Source organism: Chelonoidis abingdonii, chromosome 1 (genome assembly GCF_003597395.2).
Source record: "Chelonoidis abingdonii isolate Lonesome George chromosome 1, CheloAbing_2.0, whole genome shotgun sequence".
In the NCBI taxonomy this organism is placed as follows: domain Eukaryota; kingdom Metazoa; phylum Chordata; order Testudines; family Testudinidae; genus Chelonoidis; species Chelonoidis abingdonii.
The window spans coordinates 170970666-170988545 of NC_133769.1; the positions used below are offsets into that span (position 1 = coordinate 170970666).

General features: G+C 42.1%; 1 protein-coding gene across 1 annotated transcript in view; it reads right to left on the minus strand.

The window, feature by feature from the left end:
• The window catches only part of MYH15 (myosin heavy chain 15), a 59536-nt gene that overhangs the window by 11074 nt on the left and 30582 nt on the right, over positions 1–17880 (minus strand). Inside the window, exons 21-34 of the mRNA XM_032780256.2 lie at positions 17708–17831; positions 16441–16577; positions 15799–16054; positions 15012–15254; positions 14200–14376; positions 13102–13247; positions 12252–12342; positions 10557–10946; positions 9411–9537; positions 8076–8194; positions 7211–7407; positions 5671–6020; positions 4071–4195; positions 951–1066 (exon numbers count right to left, since the gene is read on the minus strand). Of these exons, the coding sequence (XP_032636147.1) occupies positions 951–1066; positions 4071–4195; positions 5671–6020; positions 7211–7407; positions 8076–8194; positions 9411–9537; positions 10557–10946; positions 12252–12342; positions 13102–13247; positions 14200–14376; positions 15012–15254; positions 15799–16054; positions 16441–16577; positions 17708–17831 (2598 nt within the window). The remainder of the gene's footprint in view (positions 1–950; positions 1067–4070; positions 4196–5670; positions 6021–7210; positions 7408–8075; positions 8195–9410; positions 9538–10556; positions 10947–12251; positions 12343–13101; positions 13248–14199; positions 14377–15011; positions 15255–15798; positions 16055–16440; positions 16578–17707; positions 17832–17880) is intronic.

Genomic DNA, 17880 nt, shown 5'->3' on the forward strand with positions numbered 1-17880 from the left:
ACTTTTTAAAGGACTTCTGGCAGTGACTATATTGAGCCATAATTGGTCTGTTTCCTCTCCCTTGTTATACAAAATAAGTGCTGAGGTTCAGATCACTCACAACAGCCCCAGAGTTCTCAGGAACAGCCCAGCAAGTCTGGGAACTGTTCCAAGTCTCACATAATCAAAACACCAAACCATTATTCAGACATATCAGGGACAGAAAGCACCTATTAGAGATCTCAGAGACATTGCAGGACTGTTCCCTATAGCACATTTTCTAGCATTTTGCTCAATCTAGTTCAAAAGGAGAGTAATTCCTCAGCCTAATAGGCTCACTAAAAGGGAAAAAAATAACCCAAGGAATAAGAAAAAAAAACTCTCTTTCATCTCCTTGCTTTCTATTACATCCTCTGTCCGCCTTGATAAGTTCTCCCCCACTCTGTCTCTGCTTAGCCACCACTACACACACAAGTGATGGATTTTTGCCCGTGAGCAGGTGTCCCAGAGCTCTACCTTGTGTTAAGTTGCTAGTGAAGATAAGCCTTTAGCCTATCCCTAGACATGCCCTTAGATCTAGCTGGAGAATGTGTCTTCTTTGTTTGGTTAATCTACCTGGTTTTCCTATGCTCCCTTACTGCATTCTGAATCATGTTACTGCATCCAGGTTTAATCCCAGTATGGAACACCCCTGGCTTCTAGGTAGGCAGAAGAAATTGTAAGTATTTTTAGTTGGAAAAAGTGGACTGCATCCAATTCTTACCCACACGTGACCCATTTAACAGAACAATTGTTCAACTATTGGTTTTGTTTTTAGCGTTGCACATCTCTGTGCTTCCTTCTAAAGTTTTGCAAGAAACTTTATTCCAGCCAGATTTCCAGAATGATCAGAAAAGCTGGCAGAAGACTTGAAGAAGCATCAGAACTTCTGAGCTTCACCCATTACAAACCATTTTCTCACTATGTAGTACCTAATGTTTTCCATTTCCTCCTCCTTTTCTGCCAGTTTTCTTTCAAACTCTGCTTTAATCTGAGAAATTTCAAGTTGAAAACGAAGACTTTTGCTTTCTTCATGCTCCAGGGCTCCCTGAAATAAAATGCACACAACTGAACAAGCTTCTTAGGCCAGAGGTCCTTAGACTTTTTCAAAGTATGAATCACAACATTGAGATTGACCCTGGACACCTCCTTCTCGTTCCTGACTGTCTCCGCACCCATTACCATCTATCTGTGGCAACTACAGTTGCTTCTGGAGAAAAGTAACCCGGCTTTCCTAATGTGTTTACCTGTCTTTTAATGCAATTTGACAGCTGGAAACATGAGTAGTCACCTCTTCAGACTACACGTGGTCAAACAGAACACAGTTTGACAACTGATGTCTTAGGCCTTGTCTACATAGTTTTTGTACCAATACAAAAACTGTATGTAGATAAGCTTTACACAGTAATGGTAAAAGGACTCCATCCTGCTCCCACTGAAGTGAGTGGCAAAACTCCCAAAGACTTCAGTGGGAGCAGAACTCAGCCACAGGATTGTTTGCAAAACCTCTCTAAATCTGTCTTTTTCCCTCATCTCCCCATAAGCCTTACAGCAATAGGTACATGTGTTTGCTGAAATTCATATGATCATCAATTAAAGACATCTATACTGTACTCCTTGTCAAATCTTGTTCTAGAAGTATGCATGGTTTCTACTGATGGCAGTGGGATCTGTGTATGTGAATCTGTAATCCAGGGGTAGGCAACCTATGGCACACATGCCAACTTCAGCATGCGAGCTGATTTTCAGTGGCACTCACACTACACGGATCCTGGCCACCGGTTCGGGGGGCTCTGCATTTTAATTTAATTTTAAATGAAACTTCTTAAACATTTTAAAAACCTTATTTACTTTACATACAACAATAGTTTCATTATATATTATAGACTTATAGAAAGAGACATTCTAAAAATGTTAAAATGTATTGCTGGCAGGCGAAACCTTAAATTAGAGCGAATAAATGAGGACTCGGCACAGCACTTCTGAAAGGTTGCCGACCCCTGCTACAACCTGACACCCAAAGGAAGGGAAAGATGAAAAGTATCAGGTTTTCCCCTTTTCCATTAAAATACAGAAAAACCTGTAAGGAAACTATATGGTAACCTCTTATTAAATCCCATGACCTTTGTTTTTGTTCCCCCACCCATAAATGGTGATCAAGAGACTTTACATAATAGCTTATGGTTAAATACTAAGGCCCCAGACTTGCAGGTCTTACTGAAGCAAAACTCCCATTGAAGTCAGTGGGAGTTCAGACTCATTTCTGACTGAGCCAAAACTTCCTCTGATTTAAGCAGGCAAATTAGCTGGGTAAGGACTGGTTACTTGTGAAGAGAGCAGAGTCACTCACTGATCTACATTTGTCTCAAGAGATGATATCACTAGAATAATGATGTGCAAAAGACACGGATAAGCAAATTATCCTTTACTTCTGGTCACCATGCACCACCTATATTCATTTTAACAAACACATCACACTAATAAGCTACCAATGGCAACCGCACACAAAAGTACTGCACATCAAACAGCCAGCAACCCAGATTCGCAAGAAAAATCCTTATTCAAAAAATTTCACTCCACAAGTGACTTTTAAATAAGATACATCATCATTTTGGGAATGTGACACAAACTTTACTTGCACTCATTAGCCTGTTCATCAGAGGATGGAGATGGATGGCAGGAGAGAGATCACTTGATCATTGCCTGTTAGCTTCACTCCCGCTGGGGCACCTGGCATTGGCCACTGTTGGTAGACAGATACTGGGCTAGATGGACCTTTGGTCTGACCCGGTATGGCCGTTCTTCTGTTCTTATGATCTGCTCACAGACTTAGAATTCTGTTGAGCTTTTGCATGGGTGTGGGAAGTATTCCACATAATTCCTGAAAGTCAGGTGTGCCATTATATCCCCAAGAACTGATGTATTCTCTCTAATGAGATAAATATGTACACAGTACATATAATCACTCTCAGCACCCCAGAGCTATGGAAAAAGATGCTATTTCCTCCGCTCTGATTTTAACACCTGTCTACATGGCCATGAAATCCCTGCCAAGTATAAAACATCCTGTAACAGACCAAAAAAAAGTTACACATCTTTAGTGTATTAACATTTTACAGGTATTTGATTCATTTCATTTTTGCAAGCATTGTTTAGAGGAGGGCAAATAAGATACTGATACAAAAAGTTTAGCACTTGATTTAATGAAAAATCCTTTGCCACAGGCTATACTAGCCATGATACACTGACCAACCTAGCCCTGCAGTTCACCAAAACCTCAAGAAATCTACAATCTTTTAAATGAATAATCAAGAGTAGATTTCCACCTGGAATGTAATGAATTTTGTAGTGCTGGTTCACTCTCAAAAATTGTGGTGGGTCCTCCCTGGATGTATGTATGCCTGTCACTGCAGAAATTACTGTAATGATGTTCAGTGATTTTTACCAAATTCCTTTGGGATTTAAAGATTTTCTAAATGGCCTCTTTTCATTTGGGTTTATGAGACTGCTACTCTTGCTTAGCAGACTATCATTGCAGAAAGACAGAAGGGCACTAATCTCAGTGCAATCCATAGTGAGACATTATTTAGAATAAAACTTCATAAAGTTTAGCTTTTGATTCTCAAAGAGGAAGATGAGAGTTAAGAATTTGCTGATGAATACAAGATATTTGGCGTACTCAATAAGGTTTGAAATTGGATGAACAAAACCAGTACCCTCAGCAGCTTGCATTTTCGAAAGTGACTGGGAATTTGGAGGCTCCTAGTTGAGTTTTTTTTGAAGAGGCCTGATTTTCAGAGAAAGGGTTTCTTGCAGTTTCTGAAAATCAGGCCACTTTACAGGGGTCTCAGTTTGGGCATCCAAAAATTGAAGCTGGCAAAATCATGTCACTTTTGAAAATTTAGGCCAGCAAGGTTGGTGTGTAAATACAGAGGAGCAGAGAACTATATCTCCTAATAATAGGCAATAAATGTTTGCTCTTTGCTGTGTGACTGAGAAAGCGACGCAGCAACAGATAAACCTCCTTCCCTCTCTCCCTTCCTTCCTCTTACCTCAGCTTCTTCCAGGGCTAACTGAACTTCTGACTTTTCTTGTTCAACCTGTTTCTTGATTTTTTCTATCTCATGAAGGCTCTTGTTTCCTTCACTAATCTGATCAGTCAGATCAGAAATCTCCTCTGAAATGACAAGAAGAAGAATTTGCATTGAAGTCCCAGAAACATAGTACTGTACATACAAGTATAACGTTATGATTTTACCACCAGGCCCAGAGAGTGATTACAAAAATCACCTTCCAAATAACTTGCTAAAGGTTTGTCTATACACGCAGAAGTTGCACTGATTTCACTTAAATCTGTTTAATTAAACCAGTGCATCTTTTGTGTGGGGATTCTCCATAAACAGTTTTAAACTGGTTATTGCAGTTTAGCAAACTTGCTAATTTCTGGAAAGGCTCTGTCCAAGAAACTTCAGATGTCCCCTGCAGCAGTTCATCTACATTCCTCACTTCTGCTCCAAGTAGCACTTCTAAACCAGGGGTTCTCAAATGGGGGGTCAGGACCCCTCAGGTGGTCACGAGGTTATTACATAGGGGTTGCGAGCTGTCAACCTACACCCCAACCCTGCTTTGCCTCCAGCATTTATAATGGTGTTAAATATGTAAAAAAGTGTTTTATTTATAAGGGGGGGGGAGGTTGCACTCAGAGATTTGCTATGTGAAAGGGGTCACCAGTAAAAAAGTTTGAGAGCTACTGCTCTAAACAGTGACAGGGTATGTTAACTCTCCACACCCACTCAAGACTTATGCTCACTCAAGTGACTGGCAAAAAGGCCTACAGTGATGATTGGGATTATTGTGTAATGTGAACTCCTCTGTGCCTATATGAAGCACTGGTTGGATTTCCTGTGGGTAACAAACACCCAAGAATTCCTTTATGATTCCATGGTCTTTTGAAATAGGACCTAGTATTTTAAACTTTAACTCTGTTCAATAAGTGTCAGATAGATGGTACAGCTCAAAACAAAATTCTAGAAGATAAGCCAATAAAGTTGAAGAACTTAGTACAGTTCCGTTAAAATTTTTCTAATTACATTGGACTGGATATTTCAAAATACTTGCTAAGGGATCGTGGCTAAAAATCTATTACAAAATGGCTGTTCAGTGGCCTCAGTGAATCTATTTGTCTCTCATACACTAGTAGAGAAGTGTTCCATGTTACAAAAAGCACCGTAACTGGTACCAGTTAGGTCCTTTGTCGGTAGGCTCAGCAGTTGGCCAGCGATGGAAAGGGTTTGATTTCTTCTTTATCCTATGAAGACAGAGCCTGCTGCAGGGTACTATTGGGGTACTTTGGCAGGGGAGTGTAGAAGAGCATGTGCTAACTGCCTATATGTTGCTCCTGTTCCTGTGGATAAATGCTGTTAATTCAGCATCTTTCATCAGCACCAAATTTGTTTAAAAACTGGATTTAGAGAAGGAAACTAGAACAAATTTCAGTGACAGAAGGAACAACCACCTCTCACTGCTCCAGTGCAGCAGCGAGACTAATGTTACCCAACTTCTACAGGTCCATGAAGTTGCCAAGTGGGCACCACATCTTAAGAAGACCAGGTTCTCTCTTAACTACTGCTGAGCCTATTATGCATGGCCCACCTTGGAGATTCTTGTTTTCCCTTTTCACTGTCTCCAGATTGTCCAGAGTCTCTTCATAAGCATTCTTCAGTTTAAACAGCTCTGTGCTCAGGCTGCGGGCTTCCTTCTGGGAAGCTTCAAGCTCTGCTTGTGTCTCCTCGTACTTCTGTTTCCAGTCACTGATGAGCTTGTCAAAATTGCGCTGCTTCTTGTCCAGGGCTGCCGCTGCCGAATTGGCCCTTTCTAAGTCAATCACGATGTCCTCCAGCTCGTTCTGCAGTCTGTGCTTTGTCTTCTCCAGGGAAGAGCACTTGGCATTGGCTGCCTCAATTGCTTCCTCAGCTTCCTGTAGGCGAGCCGCTAGCTTTTTTCTAACACAGGGAAAAATGGGGCAGAGCAGTAAGACAACCATGAACAGGTTTGATTAGGCCTCAGCTGGAGTATTGTGTCCAGTACTGGGTGCCACATTTCAGGGAAGACAAATTAGAGAAAGTCCAGAAGAGAGCAACAAACATGATTAAAGGTCTAGAAAACATGACCTATGAGGGAAGATTGAAAAAATTGGATCTGCTTAGTCTGGAGAAAGAGAAGACTAAGGGGGGACATAATAACAGTTTTCAAGTACATAAAAGGTTTTTACAGGAGAAGGGAGAAAAATTGTTCTTCTTAATCGCTAAGGATAGGACAAAAAGCAATGGGCTTAAATTGAAGCAAGGGAGGTTTAGGTTGGACATTAGGAAAAACTTCCTAACTGTCAGGGTGATTAAGCACTGGAATAAATTGCCCAGGGAGGCTGTGGAATCTCCATTATTGGGGATTTTTAAAAGGAGGTTAGACAAACACCTGTCAGGGATGGTCTAGATCAGAAGTAGGCAAACTACGGCCCGCAGGCCACATCCAGCCTGCGGGACTATTCTGCCCGGGTCCTGGCCTGGGAAGTTAGCCCCTGGCCCCTACCCCGCTGTTTCCCCTCCCCCCACAGCCTCAGCTCACTGCACCGCTGGCACAATGCTCTGAGCAGTGGGGCTGTGAGCTCCTGGGGTAATGCAGCTGCAAAGCCTGGTCTGACCCAGTCTCTGTGCTGCGCAGTGCATGGCTGGCTCCATCTGGACAACGCAGCTGCCCGTCCTGGTGCAGCCGTGCCACCAGCCTCCCCTAACTGGCTCTCCATACAATTTCTGAAACCTGATGCAGCCCTCAGGCCAAAAAAAAAGTTTGTCCACTCCTGGTCTAGGTAATACTTAGTCCTGCCATGAGTGCAGGGGACTGGACTAGATGACCTCTCAAGCTTCCTGCCAGTCCTATGATTCTATGAATAGCTCCCAAGCAAGTTATCAAATAAGTGTCGCTCCCAACTAATGGCACTGATGATTGTTCTCTTTCTTAACTCTTTGGAGATGGCAAACACAACACAGACAGAGCATACATTCAGATGACAGTGTGGAAACTACTAGCACTTTAATCCTCTTACTCTGCATATTTCAGGGTGGTTAAAATGCTATGGAGTGTAGCTCTCCCAGTGGAGTACAGGAAGAAGGCAATGCTAATAGAAACCACTTACTTGGCTTCTTCTAATTCCTCAGTTCTTTGAATGGCATCAGTTTCATATTTAGTCCTCCACTGTGCCACTTCTGCATTTCCCTTGGACAGAGCCCGCTGCAGCTCTGCCTTGGCTTCTTGCTCCTCTTCAAACTGCTCCCGCAGAAGATCGCAGTCATGCCTGGCAGCTTGCAGTGCATGAGCAAGGGCATTCTTGGACTGCAGGATTAAAGGTTACGTCATTATAGTCAAGGATGGCAAACCAGTCTGGGACACAAGAAGTCCCAACCAACAGGTCCCCAACAATCCAAACTGAGCCTTTCTAGGTTACAAAAACTTCAGTTCCTTTTCCTCTTTGTCTCCAAGTGTCTAGCCACAGCTGAGGGGAGGGCAAGAGTACGAGAAAGGATAGTCTCATGGTATTTCTGGTCCACATGGAAGAAAGAAACAACCTACCTAAATGCCACGAGAAAGCCTGTTCCCTGCAACATGTCCAGCCCAGCACTGAGATCAAAGATGTTCTAATTAATTCGCATAAGCATCCAAATTAAAATTCTAATATTTATGGAACACTTTTTACTGCTTGGAGCCCCTATTAGAATGATTCTTTCTAGAAAGAGAGAGAGAGTATAACTGATTTTTCTTCCTCACCTCTCTGACTTGTCCTGTTCAGATGCAGAAAGTCCTATTAGTACTGGCATCAGAATGTTCATGATCAAATGTCTGATTTTAGTTTTCCTCCATGTTAAAAGCAAACAAATCCATTCCCATTCATCTCAATCAGAAGCATTCCAGCCATCTCACTTTTTTTTATTACAGCTAAGTAAAATGTATCATTGTCCGAAGCCTACACATAAGCAAATGGGGTGAAAGAGCCAAAGCATTACCTTGGTTTCCTCTTCCAGCAGTCTTCTAAGTTCTTCAATCTGCTGAGTGAATGACGTCTTTCCTCTGCAAAGCTGATTTATCAGTGACTCTTTCTCTTCTAGCTGTCTTGCAAATTCACCTGCCAACAGATTTTAACCAAGCAAGATTGGAACATGTGCTGCTTGCTATCCCACTGGGCCAAATTCAAGGTTTAGTTACACCTGCCCAACCCAACCCTCCTAGTGAATATGGCTGATCTCTTGTTAAGGAAAGCATCTGAGTCAGCCTTCTCAGATATATGCAATGGTCAAACCCAACAGAAGGTTTCTTTTAGTTTATTTACACATGGCATGTACAGTGGTGCATTAATTTTAGTTGGACTCTTGCATTATTCATTGAAGTAGACATACACTGGCGTCCATGTAATTACTGTTTTTTTCCTTCATACTTTTTATTACTGTACACTGCACTTCCATAGACCTTTTCCCCAACATTACAAAGCACTTTAGAAACATCAACCTCACGACTCCCATCAGGCAGGTCAGGAGAATACATGGGAACACTTTAGCCACCACGTGAATACAGCCAGTGCAGAGGTTGTATGCAGCAGCCATTTAACAGTTCACAGCAATGCTGCACACTAGTTTAGGATAGGAAATGAAAAACATAATTCCCAAACGAAAATACATAGGAATTTTGGTTAACAAAACAGTGATCAGAGTTGGAATTTGGTCAAGATTCAGAGATTAACACTCCTACTCTTGCAAAAAGTGGCATAGGATCTTAAATGATCACTAAGATGCCACTGGTTTCACGTCTCATTGAAAGAATGCCTGTCCAGAAGCACAATGCCCTAACACAGTGCTGGGGCCTAGCACACTCACAAACAATAATGCCGCCTACTGTATTAACACCACTACCTCCTGCAGCACCTAGGTTAGATGTTTCTTGTTCAGGGTCTTCACAGCTGAACCTTGCTCAGCATTGCCCTGTTTAGCTGAGGTGATATGATGGCAGCACAGCTCAAGGGTAGCCTGAGGGAAAGCTTATTCTTTTAGAAAAAGCCAGGTGCATTTGAGTGAGCTTCTACTTGCACGCATGGGTGTCACTAATAAATGAGACCTGTGAAAGGCAGGGGGATGGTTTTTGATTTAAAAAGATCTATCTGGACTTGTTTATAACCTGGATGAAGGGAAGTGAGGCAAGGCTCACCTGCGGTACCACACAGGTAGTATCTAACTAGGTGTTTACTCTCCACCCAGCCACCTGCATGCAACAGAATTCCAATTCCCTGCAGGGTCTAGCACAGTCCTGCAATGAACTCAAAGAAGCTCACTGATGCTGCATATACCTACCATTCTCAGTTTGCAGCTTTCCTTTTTGGGTGGTGAGGTCATTCATTAAGCGAGTCATTTCATCCAGTTTAGTCTTTGTCTCATTGAGGTTGTCTTCATATGTGCGACAAAGTTTTTCTGCATTTGACTAATGGAATTGAGAGAAAAGATATACAAAGCTGCAAACTTCACAGCCCAGGTACATTACCATCTGGTTTACCCTATAACACAAGGATTCAAAATAAAAACACTAATGATATTTTCACCCCAGACAAGTAGAATTTTGGAAGGCAGAAGTTAAAATCTTCTGTTCAATGAGTTTTGGAATGAGAAGACTTGCATTGTATTTTGTTAATATTATACGCATAAGCAAGGAGTTTACTTAATAAGATTTTTATGGTGTTTGCCATTTTATGCATTCTGCCTCCTGTTTTCTTGCCTGAGTAAAACTTGAATAATAACTTTAGGATTTGGCTCAGGTTTTAACGTGACCCAGAAGAAATGATACCCCAGAGATTTTTTTTAAAATGTAACTCTTAAAAATAAAATGAGTGCAAGGTGGTGATGCAGAGGACAGAAAAATAGTTATTTTCTTTAATGATAGCCTTGGATTCTGAATGGAAACAATGTGGTAGAAAGCTCCTGCAATGATTTCAAAAGGTATCATATGCACAAGCATAAATTTCTTCAAACTTCTTCTGAATTGCTGGATGGGATTAATCACCCAGAAGACTACACCCACAATTTATCTACCCAGAGTAACAGTACAGGCAGCGGCTGTATAAGCTACCTCCTCTCCACACCTCCCTGCTGATCTGACTCAAACCAGTGATCCAGAGGGACTTTGTGAGGTGGAGGAATAGTTCAGTCTCCATCACCCCCCAGCACTTGGGTGCTCTTCAGGGAATGCTAAGAGGGACCTTATCACAGAAGTACTTTCTGAGATAAGGGCCTATGACTGGTAAGCACTGAGTTGCAGGACCAAACACCCAATATCCATCAGAAGGTTGTCACCAGCCTGGGATGGAGTGAAACAAATGACTTAGATGTGAAAGCCTCCAGACCCTTTCTGTTGCTCTCCTGAATCATCCAACCCTCCACTGCTTCTCTGGAAACTTTAAAACAAGCCCGTTTGTATGTTTGTGTACAAAGTCTCGGAAGCCCTACTTTTCCCTTGACCATCTGCTCCATGTTGGATGACAGGTCGTCCACCTCCAGCTTCAGCTCGCTCTTCTCTTTCTCTAGTTTCTGCTTGACACGCTGCAGGTTGTCCACTTGCTCCCCCAGCTCCGCCATGCTGTCTGCGTGCTTCTTCCTCAGGGTGGCTGCTGTTGCCTCATAGTGCAGCGTGGCCTCCTCGAGGTCCCGCCGCAGCTTCAGGAACTCAGCCTCCCGCTTCTTGTTCATCTCCAGCTGCGCTGCAGTGGCTCCTCCAGCCTCCTCCAGCCGCTCACTCAACTCTTCCAGCTCTCGAGCCAGATCCGATCTCTGCTTTTCCACCTTGGCTCGGGCAGCTCTTTCGGCTTCCAGCTCCTCTTCTAGCTCCTCTATACGAGCCTATGAGGCAAAGACACACATGCACGTAACACCCTTCACCTCCATAGCAATTGCCAGAGAAGCTCAAAGCACTTCATAACAGCTCCATGTCATACATGCTGCAATTTAGAAATGACGAAACCAAGCCACAGCAGTGAAGTACCTTCCCCAGTGACAAACAAGTCAATGTTGGAGCTGGAACAGGACCTATGCATCCTATGCCTACTAAAACCACTCAGTGCTTTCTCTACAAACTTGAGTCCAAAGTGTGCAGACCTGGAATATAAGCAAAGCAATTTATTTGGAAGTGGGACAGAGGAGTATCTCCTCCTCTCCCAATTACTGTTCAAGAAAACTGTAAGAGGCTCTTTCCCGTTATTGCAATAGCCATTGTGTAGCAAGTATTCTTCAACCTCTGCCTGGGATGTGAGAGACTGAGGAGTGCCTGGGTAATGAGCAGGCCTCAAGACCTCTTTCTTCAACTTCCTCTCTCACCTCTGAACTGGGACCATCAGAGCTGTTCAGTCACAAATTTTGCCCTGGGAAGGAGCCAATGCATAATTAGTGCAGAATCCTGCACACTCCTGAGAAGCACAGGAAACTATCTTGGCAGATACAGAACGCAGGGGAGTAATGGAGCTTCCATGGATCAGCAGCATTTATTCTGGAATGGATTCTGGGTTTTGTGTCTTAGTGATCATTAGTGACAAACTCTAGCGGTATCACATATCACAGCAGTTTGTATCTTTCCTTTCCTTTAACACACAGGGCTGTGACAGCCTGTAACTCAAGATCGGTGGGCCAGATTCACAATTTAATTCTTCAGTTTGCACAAGTGGAATCCAGGCTTTGAGCCTTCTGGTACCCAATTTCCTTCTTTATGTTCTCCTGCACCCACTATCATGTAGATTTCCATCTCAGTCTCCCTCCTTATTGTCTTTCCTGAACCCCCATGTCATTAGTTAACCCAGGGTCCCTCTAGTTAAGCCTGGGCTTCTCTGTCCCTTGTGCTTGAAGGTGGCCTCCCAAAATTGGTTCTTCTTTGTCAAACTAGCCTCAAGTCCCTAGGCTTGGGGATGGTCTTCTACGCATAAGTTCTCCTCAGATGGCTCAGCCTCCTTTATTACGGTCCATGCTTCAGATATTCTGCCACAGCATTTGTGTTTCAGGCTGACCAGCTCACCTCCTTCCTTCTCTGTGCCATGTATCCAAGGCAGAAACATATAGAGCACACCACTTCCTGTCTCCTTCCCTCACTCTCCATGCTTCTCTATTCCCTGCAAGGGGTCATTCCTGACACAGAAGAAGTGAAGACAAAAAAATTACCTGCAGCTCCTTGATCTTCTTCTGGAGTTGAATCACTATGGTTTGTTCATCCTCAAGCTTGGAGTTCAGATGACTTATTTCAAATTCTTTCCTGACAAAGAAAATAAAGTTCTGCAGTAACAGATTTACCCTACTAGCTGAAGCAAAGATTTTCTAAAGCAAATTTTTTATAGTCCCCTTATAAAAACCTGGGAATAGAAGTGCTGACTCAGTCAGAGCTGAAATGGGAAGAATGCTGCTGTCGTAATATCACTACAACTCCCAATCTCACCACCACTGGGTTTGGAAAAAATACAGTCTTCTGTCAGAACAGTATTGTTCAAGCTAAGACAAGACACTCATATGTTGTGCTACTATATGTAAAGCGTCCTTACCTTGTACAATATCAGTACTGGCTGGACTTGTGATATTATGAATAGCTATAGGTGAGAACTTCTTACCTCTGCTATTTGTAAAAGCTCACATGGAAATAAAATTGCTTTTCGAACTCAGTGGATAAGTACATTTAACAGAGCTGATGTCCTACAACTGTACTGTTAGCAGGTTAGATGGGGGAGACACCTTTTTTAGACTTCTGTCCTCTCTGGTCAGCTAAAATGCTCACAAACATTCATTTTATGCATATGAAGATGGGGATCAATCAAATCTTATGCTTCAGGGTACAAACTGCAGGTACCAGGAAGGAATTCTCTTATCCCTATTCAGCACTGTACAATATTCTTGGGTCACTTTCCTCTGAAATGGCATTCAGTGTCTGCCACCGTAGCAGGCAGGATTCTGGCATTAATGGGTCTGAAATGGCAAGTCCCAAGTTCCTGTATTATTCTGTACAATACAAACAGTATCTTACTTCTTTAACTTTTCATCCAACTGCAGCTTATCATTTTCTAAATCCATGAGACTCTCCTGGGTCAGCTTCAAATCCCCTTCCAGTTTGCGTTTGATCCTTTCCAGGTCCATCCTTATTTTCTTCTCTTGTTCTAGTGAGCCCTCAAGCTATGGGAATGAGAAGCCAGTCATTAAATATAAGGTCCAGTTTTTGCTACATCCTAATGAACACTGAAGTAGAAGAGTTAAAGTACCAGTGTCCTGTTTTCCATTTTTTCTTTCTAGCTGAGATCAGCCCATGTCAAGAACACAAACTGGGATTAATATGATGTAAGGGCCACTCCATACTTCCTGTTTGTGCAGGCATTACCGCCCTCTCTCTCCAAGACAGCTCTGTTTGTCTACAGGTCAATTACACTGCAAATACAAACCAAATGGATTTCCTCTTGTTACTGTTGTGTAACCCACACATCTCCTAGGTGTGTTGTTCTGTCCCATCTAGTGGCACCGAGACCACTTAGAAAGAGAAAAAGGAATTAATCAGTTGGCTTTTAGCTCATGTGGTAGAGGCTTATGCAGTAAGCTCCAGAGGTCCTAGGTTCAATACTGCCTGCCCACGACCAGGTTCTCTTGGCATTACAGGTGGGGGTCGTCCAGGATTTCAACTGGGAAGTCCTCTAAAGCATGGGATGCACTGCCTCAGCTAGGAGAAGTATGTAACCCACACGCCTTCTGAGTGCGGTGTTCTGTCCCACCTAGTGGCACTGAGACCACTTAGAAACAGAGAGAGAGTTTAATGAGTCTACTCTACAGCTTTAGCTAACCATCAGTTGGGTTTTAGCTCATGCTGTGGAGACTCATGCACTAAGCTCCAGAGGTCCCAGGTTCAGTCCTGCTCACCGATGACCACAGTCTGTCGGTGTTACAGTTGCATGTTAAAAAAAGTCAACTGTAGAGGAAAATAATAGTACCATTTTTGTTATACACCCTTCCCCTTGTGGTTTGCACTTTTACATCTAGCTCATTTACAAAAAGAAACAGAAAATGTTCCCCAGCTTCCCAAAAGCCATAAGCAATGGAGAAATAAGTATTATGTAAATGAAGAGAAGGACAAACTCACATCATCTACTTGCTGTTCTAGTTTCAGTTTAGTTTTGCTCAGTGTGTTGACCTTGTCTTCCTCTGCCTGTAGGTCATCCAGTGCTTGCTGGTGAGCTTCCTGCAAAGATTTCTTCTCTTTAGTAAGTTTGCTTATGGTCTCATCCAGAGATGCCATTTCTTCTGTCAGATTTTTGACCTGTGTGGTAGAAGAAATGCAATAGCAGTGATCGATGTGCAGAGGATTATTGTAACCTTGCCTAAGGGAACTGCCTAGACCATACTCATACTGGAAAATAAAAAAGTAGTTTATACTAAATCAGTTGGAGATGGATATTTTGTAAAAGCAGTTAACCAGGCTATTAGGATGATACAGTGAAGGGGGAGTTCATTTTAATTTTGACTTCTCAGCTATTATAATTAGTGCCAATTCTTGCAGTGGCTTTGTTATGGGGACATCTGCTTTACAACTCTACCAATTTTTTTTCAGCATCACTGTAACTGGGCAGGTTCTAGTTTTTTGTTCTCTGGGGAAAAAAGAGAGGAGAAGTTTTGACTGTGCAAGAGGAAGAGTTTAAAGAACTCTGGGTTAGTAACAACCTGGTTATTTACTAGGGTAAAACCAGATATCATTTTTTGGTTTAGTAGCAGCAGAACTCACTTGGGAAACTGGAGATCCAGGCTCAACCTCTACTGTGTATATATTCTGATCTTACAGGGTGGCCTTTACTATATATGCCTTTCAATTAGCAGACCTTCAATATCTCCGCCATAAAGTAGCCCATGCTATGTATAAATCCTCTGTGGAGATGTATGGTCAAGTTCTAATGGTACCTTATTTTCAGTAGCATGTTTTTCTTTCTCTACTTTTGCCAATGTTATTTCAAGGTCATCAATGTCTTTCTTCAATTCAGAGCACTCATCTTCCAGTTTTCTCTTCTTGGAGGTCAGCTCCGAGTTCATCTCCTCTTCATCCTCCACCCGCTCTGTCAGTTCTTTGACTTTTGCCTCCATCTGGATCTTGGACTTAATCAGCAAGTCGCATCGCTCTTCTGCATCTGCTAGTGTGTCTTGCTCCTGGCATAACACAGAGAAGATGACAACAATGTCTGGGAATTACCAACTTAATTCTTTTGCATTTATTCCCCACTCATTTAGTTCTCATGGAGCCCAGACTAATATACTTTAGTAGAGCAGATCATAAGAGTGCACCAAATGAGCTTTTTGAATGCTAACTCTGGGTCTATTCCTTCTCTTATTTGATGTCAAAGACAAAACTCCTGATATATTCAGTGGAAGCAGGATGGAGCCTTTCACGTTGGGCATGCCCACTCATGCATGCAATTTGATGAAATATAATTCACAGTATTAATTTGGACATTAATATTTCCTTGAACACCAGAATTTTTGCATTGGCAAACCATCAGCTTGTGCTCTCAAACATGAGAATTTATATCCATTGTAAATTTAACCTAATTTCCTAGCCAAAGCAGCTGCATAATTTAAAACTGCGTGTGTAAATACCTAAAAGCAAGTCTCTTTTGACTGCTTGGTTTGCAAGATGTCATGTCTGAAAGAACATTAAATAAAACATGAACCAAAAATAGCTTTGCCCACTCACTGCCTGCAGCTGAAGGAGCAAGTCATTCTTCTCCTGAACCAGAGAAACTTGCTTTTCTTCCAGTTCCTTCCTCCTGGCTTCAGATTTTTCCAAGGCCTCCTTCAGCTTCAAGAATTCCTCTTTCATATTGGCCATTTCCTTTTCAGTTTCTGCAGATTTCAGAAGGGGCTTGATCTTGAAGAAAAGCTTCATCCAGGGCCAGTTCTTCACAGCCATGAAAGCTCGAATGTTCCACTGGATCACAAGAAGGGCATCCCTGGTTTATAAAAATAAAAAAACAAAGTAAACCCAGCCTGAGTTGAGGGAGATATATACATTCTTTGAGCCTGTCCTCAGATCAATTGTCCTTTTGTGCTCTGAACAGCATTAGGAACTTGTGCTGACACAGGCAAGACAAATGTATTATGGCTGGACTGCCAGAGACACTGAGCATCTACAACTGACTGGTTTTAGTTGAAATTGTGGGTGATCAATATGGAACTACTACTGTTGTAAATCTATATTAAAATTACTCTATGTAATCCTTCATTTATGGCCAGCTACAGACTTAGGTGCTACTAGAAGGGCCTTATTTAGTCATCAAGTGAGACAGGAGTGGTTTCTTCCCCAAGACTGATGGGAATAACCCAAGATTGCCTGTACCTTCGCTCCACTATTTTTTGGAACTCAATACGCATCAGTTTGCCTCGTGCTCTTGCTTGGATCATTGTTAGGATTTTGGATAGTCTCTGATCCCTCATTTCTTCCAGATGACCCAGGAGACCAGCCTTAAAGAATACCTAAAATATAGGCAGATGTCATTTAGAAACAAGCTCAGAATAATCCCATCTTCATGAAACATGGAGCAGTGTAAGTCAATTTTTATTGTAACAGTAGTGTTCAAGGAAAGACTGGTAACAGAAGCAAAGAGATGGTTAGGTAATATAAAAGTCTGTGTCAGGGGATTGCGTTATAACGTTATAATGACCCAACCACAGTACACATCATAGTTTGATCTCGCCTATTTCAAATGTGCCAAACTCATGTAATAACTACTAACGCTACTAATTGGTGTTAGACTCTTGGAATGTTTTTAACCTTCTTACTTGGGCACATAAAATAGGAACAAATCTACTGTGGTATCATTGTTAATCTCATGAGCCTTTTCAAGCTAGAAAGTCAACTACCTGTTGCTGAAAATGAGTGCATCTGAACCTGTGCTAGTATCAATTTCATTGCAAGTGTAGACAGGACAGAGTTGTGTTTAGTACCATTTCACAAACTGTAGTCAAGACTTACTCTGTGTAAATAAGACAGCTGAAATGGTGATGATCATGGTTTGGTCCTGACTACACTGGCAGTTAAAGTGTTAGCAGCATTGGTTCAGCAACACCTGTTGGTAGCATTATTTCTGTAGGAAACAATATGCAGTGCTTGAGCTGCCGCTCGTGGCTTATAAAGCAGAACTCCTCTGTTTTATTTTTGTATTGTTATCTTAACATTAGAATTACTTGTGCTGCTAGCTCTGTTGTTTTAATCTCTCTCAGGTTCTAGTAACCATAATCACTCACAGCTGTGTGGTGATTTACATGCGAAGAGTTATCTAATTCCTGGATAACAATGCCACCACAGACCAACTGCACTACCCTGTCTATCTTACATTGAATATACGCTGCCATTAGAAAGCACGTTTAAAATGATTGCATCAAGATATAGACTACTTCCTGATGGAGACATCAATTTATGACAGAAACTTACAGCTCAGTTTTTCTACTTTTCTGCCTTTGTTTATTCTGTTTTCAAATGTGGGCTTTGGTATGGTCATATCTTTATATAAAACATTAACTTCAGCAACATTTAGATCTAGATCTGAACTCTGCAGCTTTGAAATCTGCTTTCAAAAAGGAATCATATGCTTTTTTCTTTTTACCTTTGTGTGTCCAAAACGATACTGGGTTTGGTCAATATCTAAAGAACCCAGTAGTTTTTCAGAAGCTTTTCTGCTGTCCACAAACTTATCTTCTGGAATGGCAGCTGGATTCAGAATACGGTACCTGTTAACAACAGGGAAAGAATGAGTAAAGGGGGGCCAGGATGCTGGGT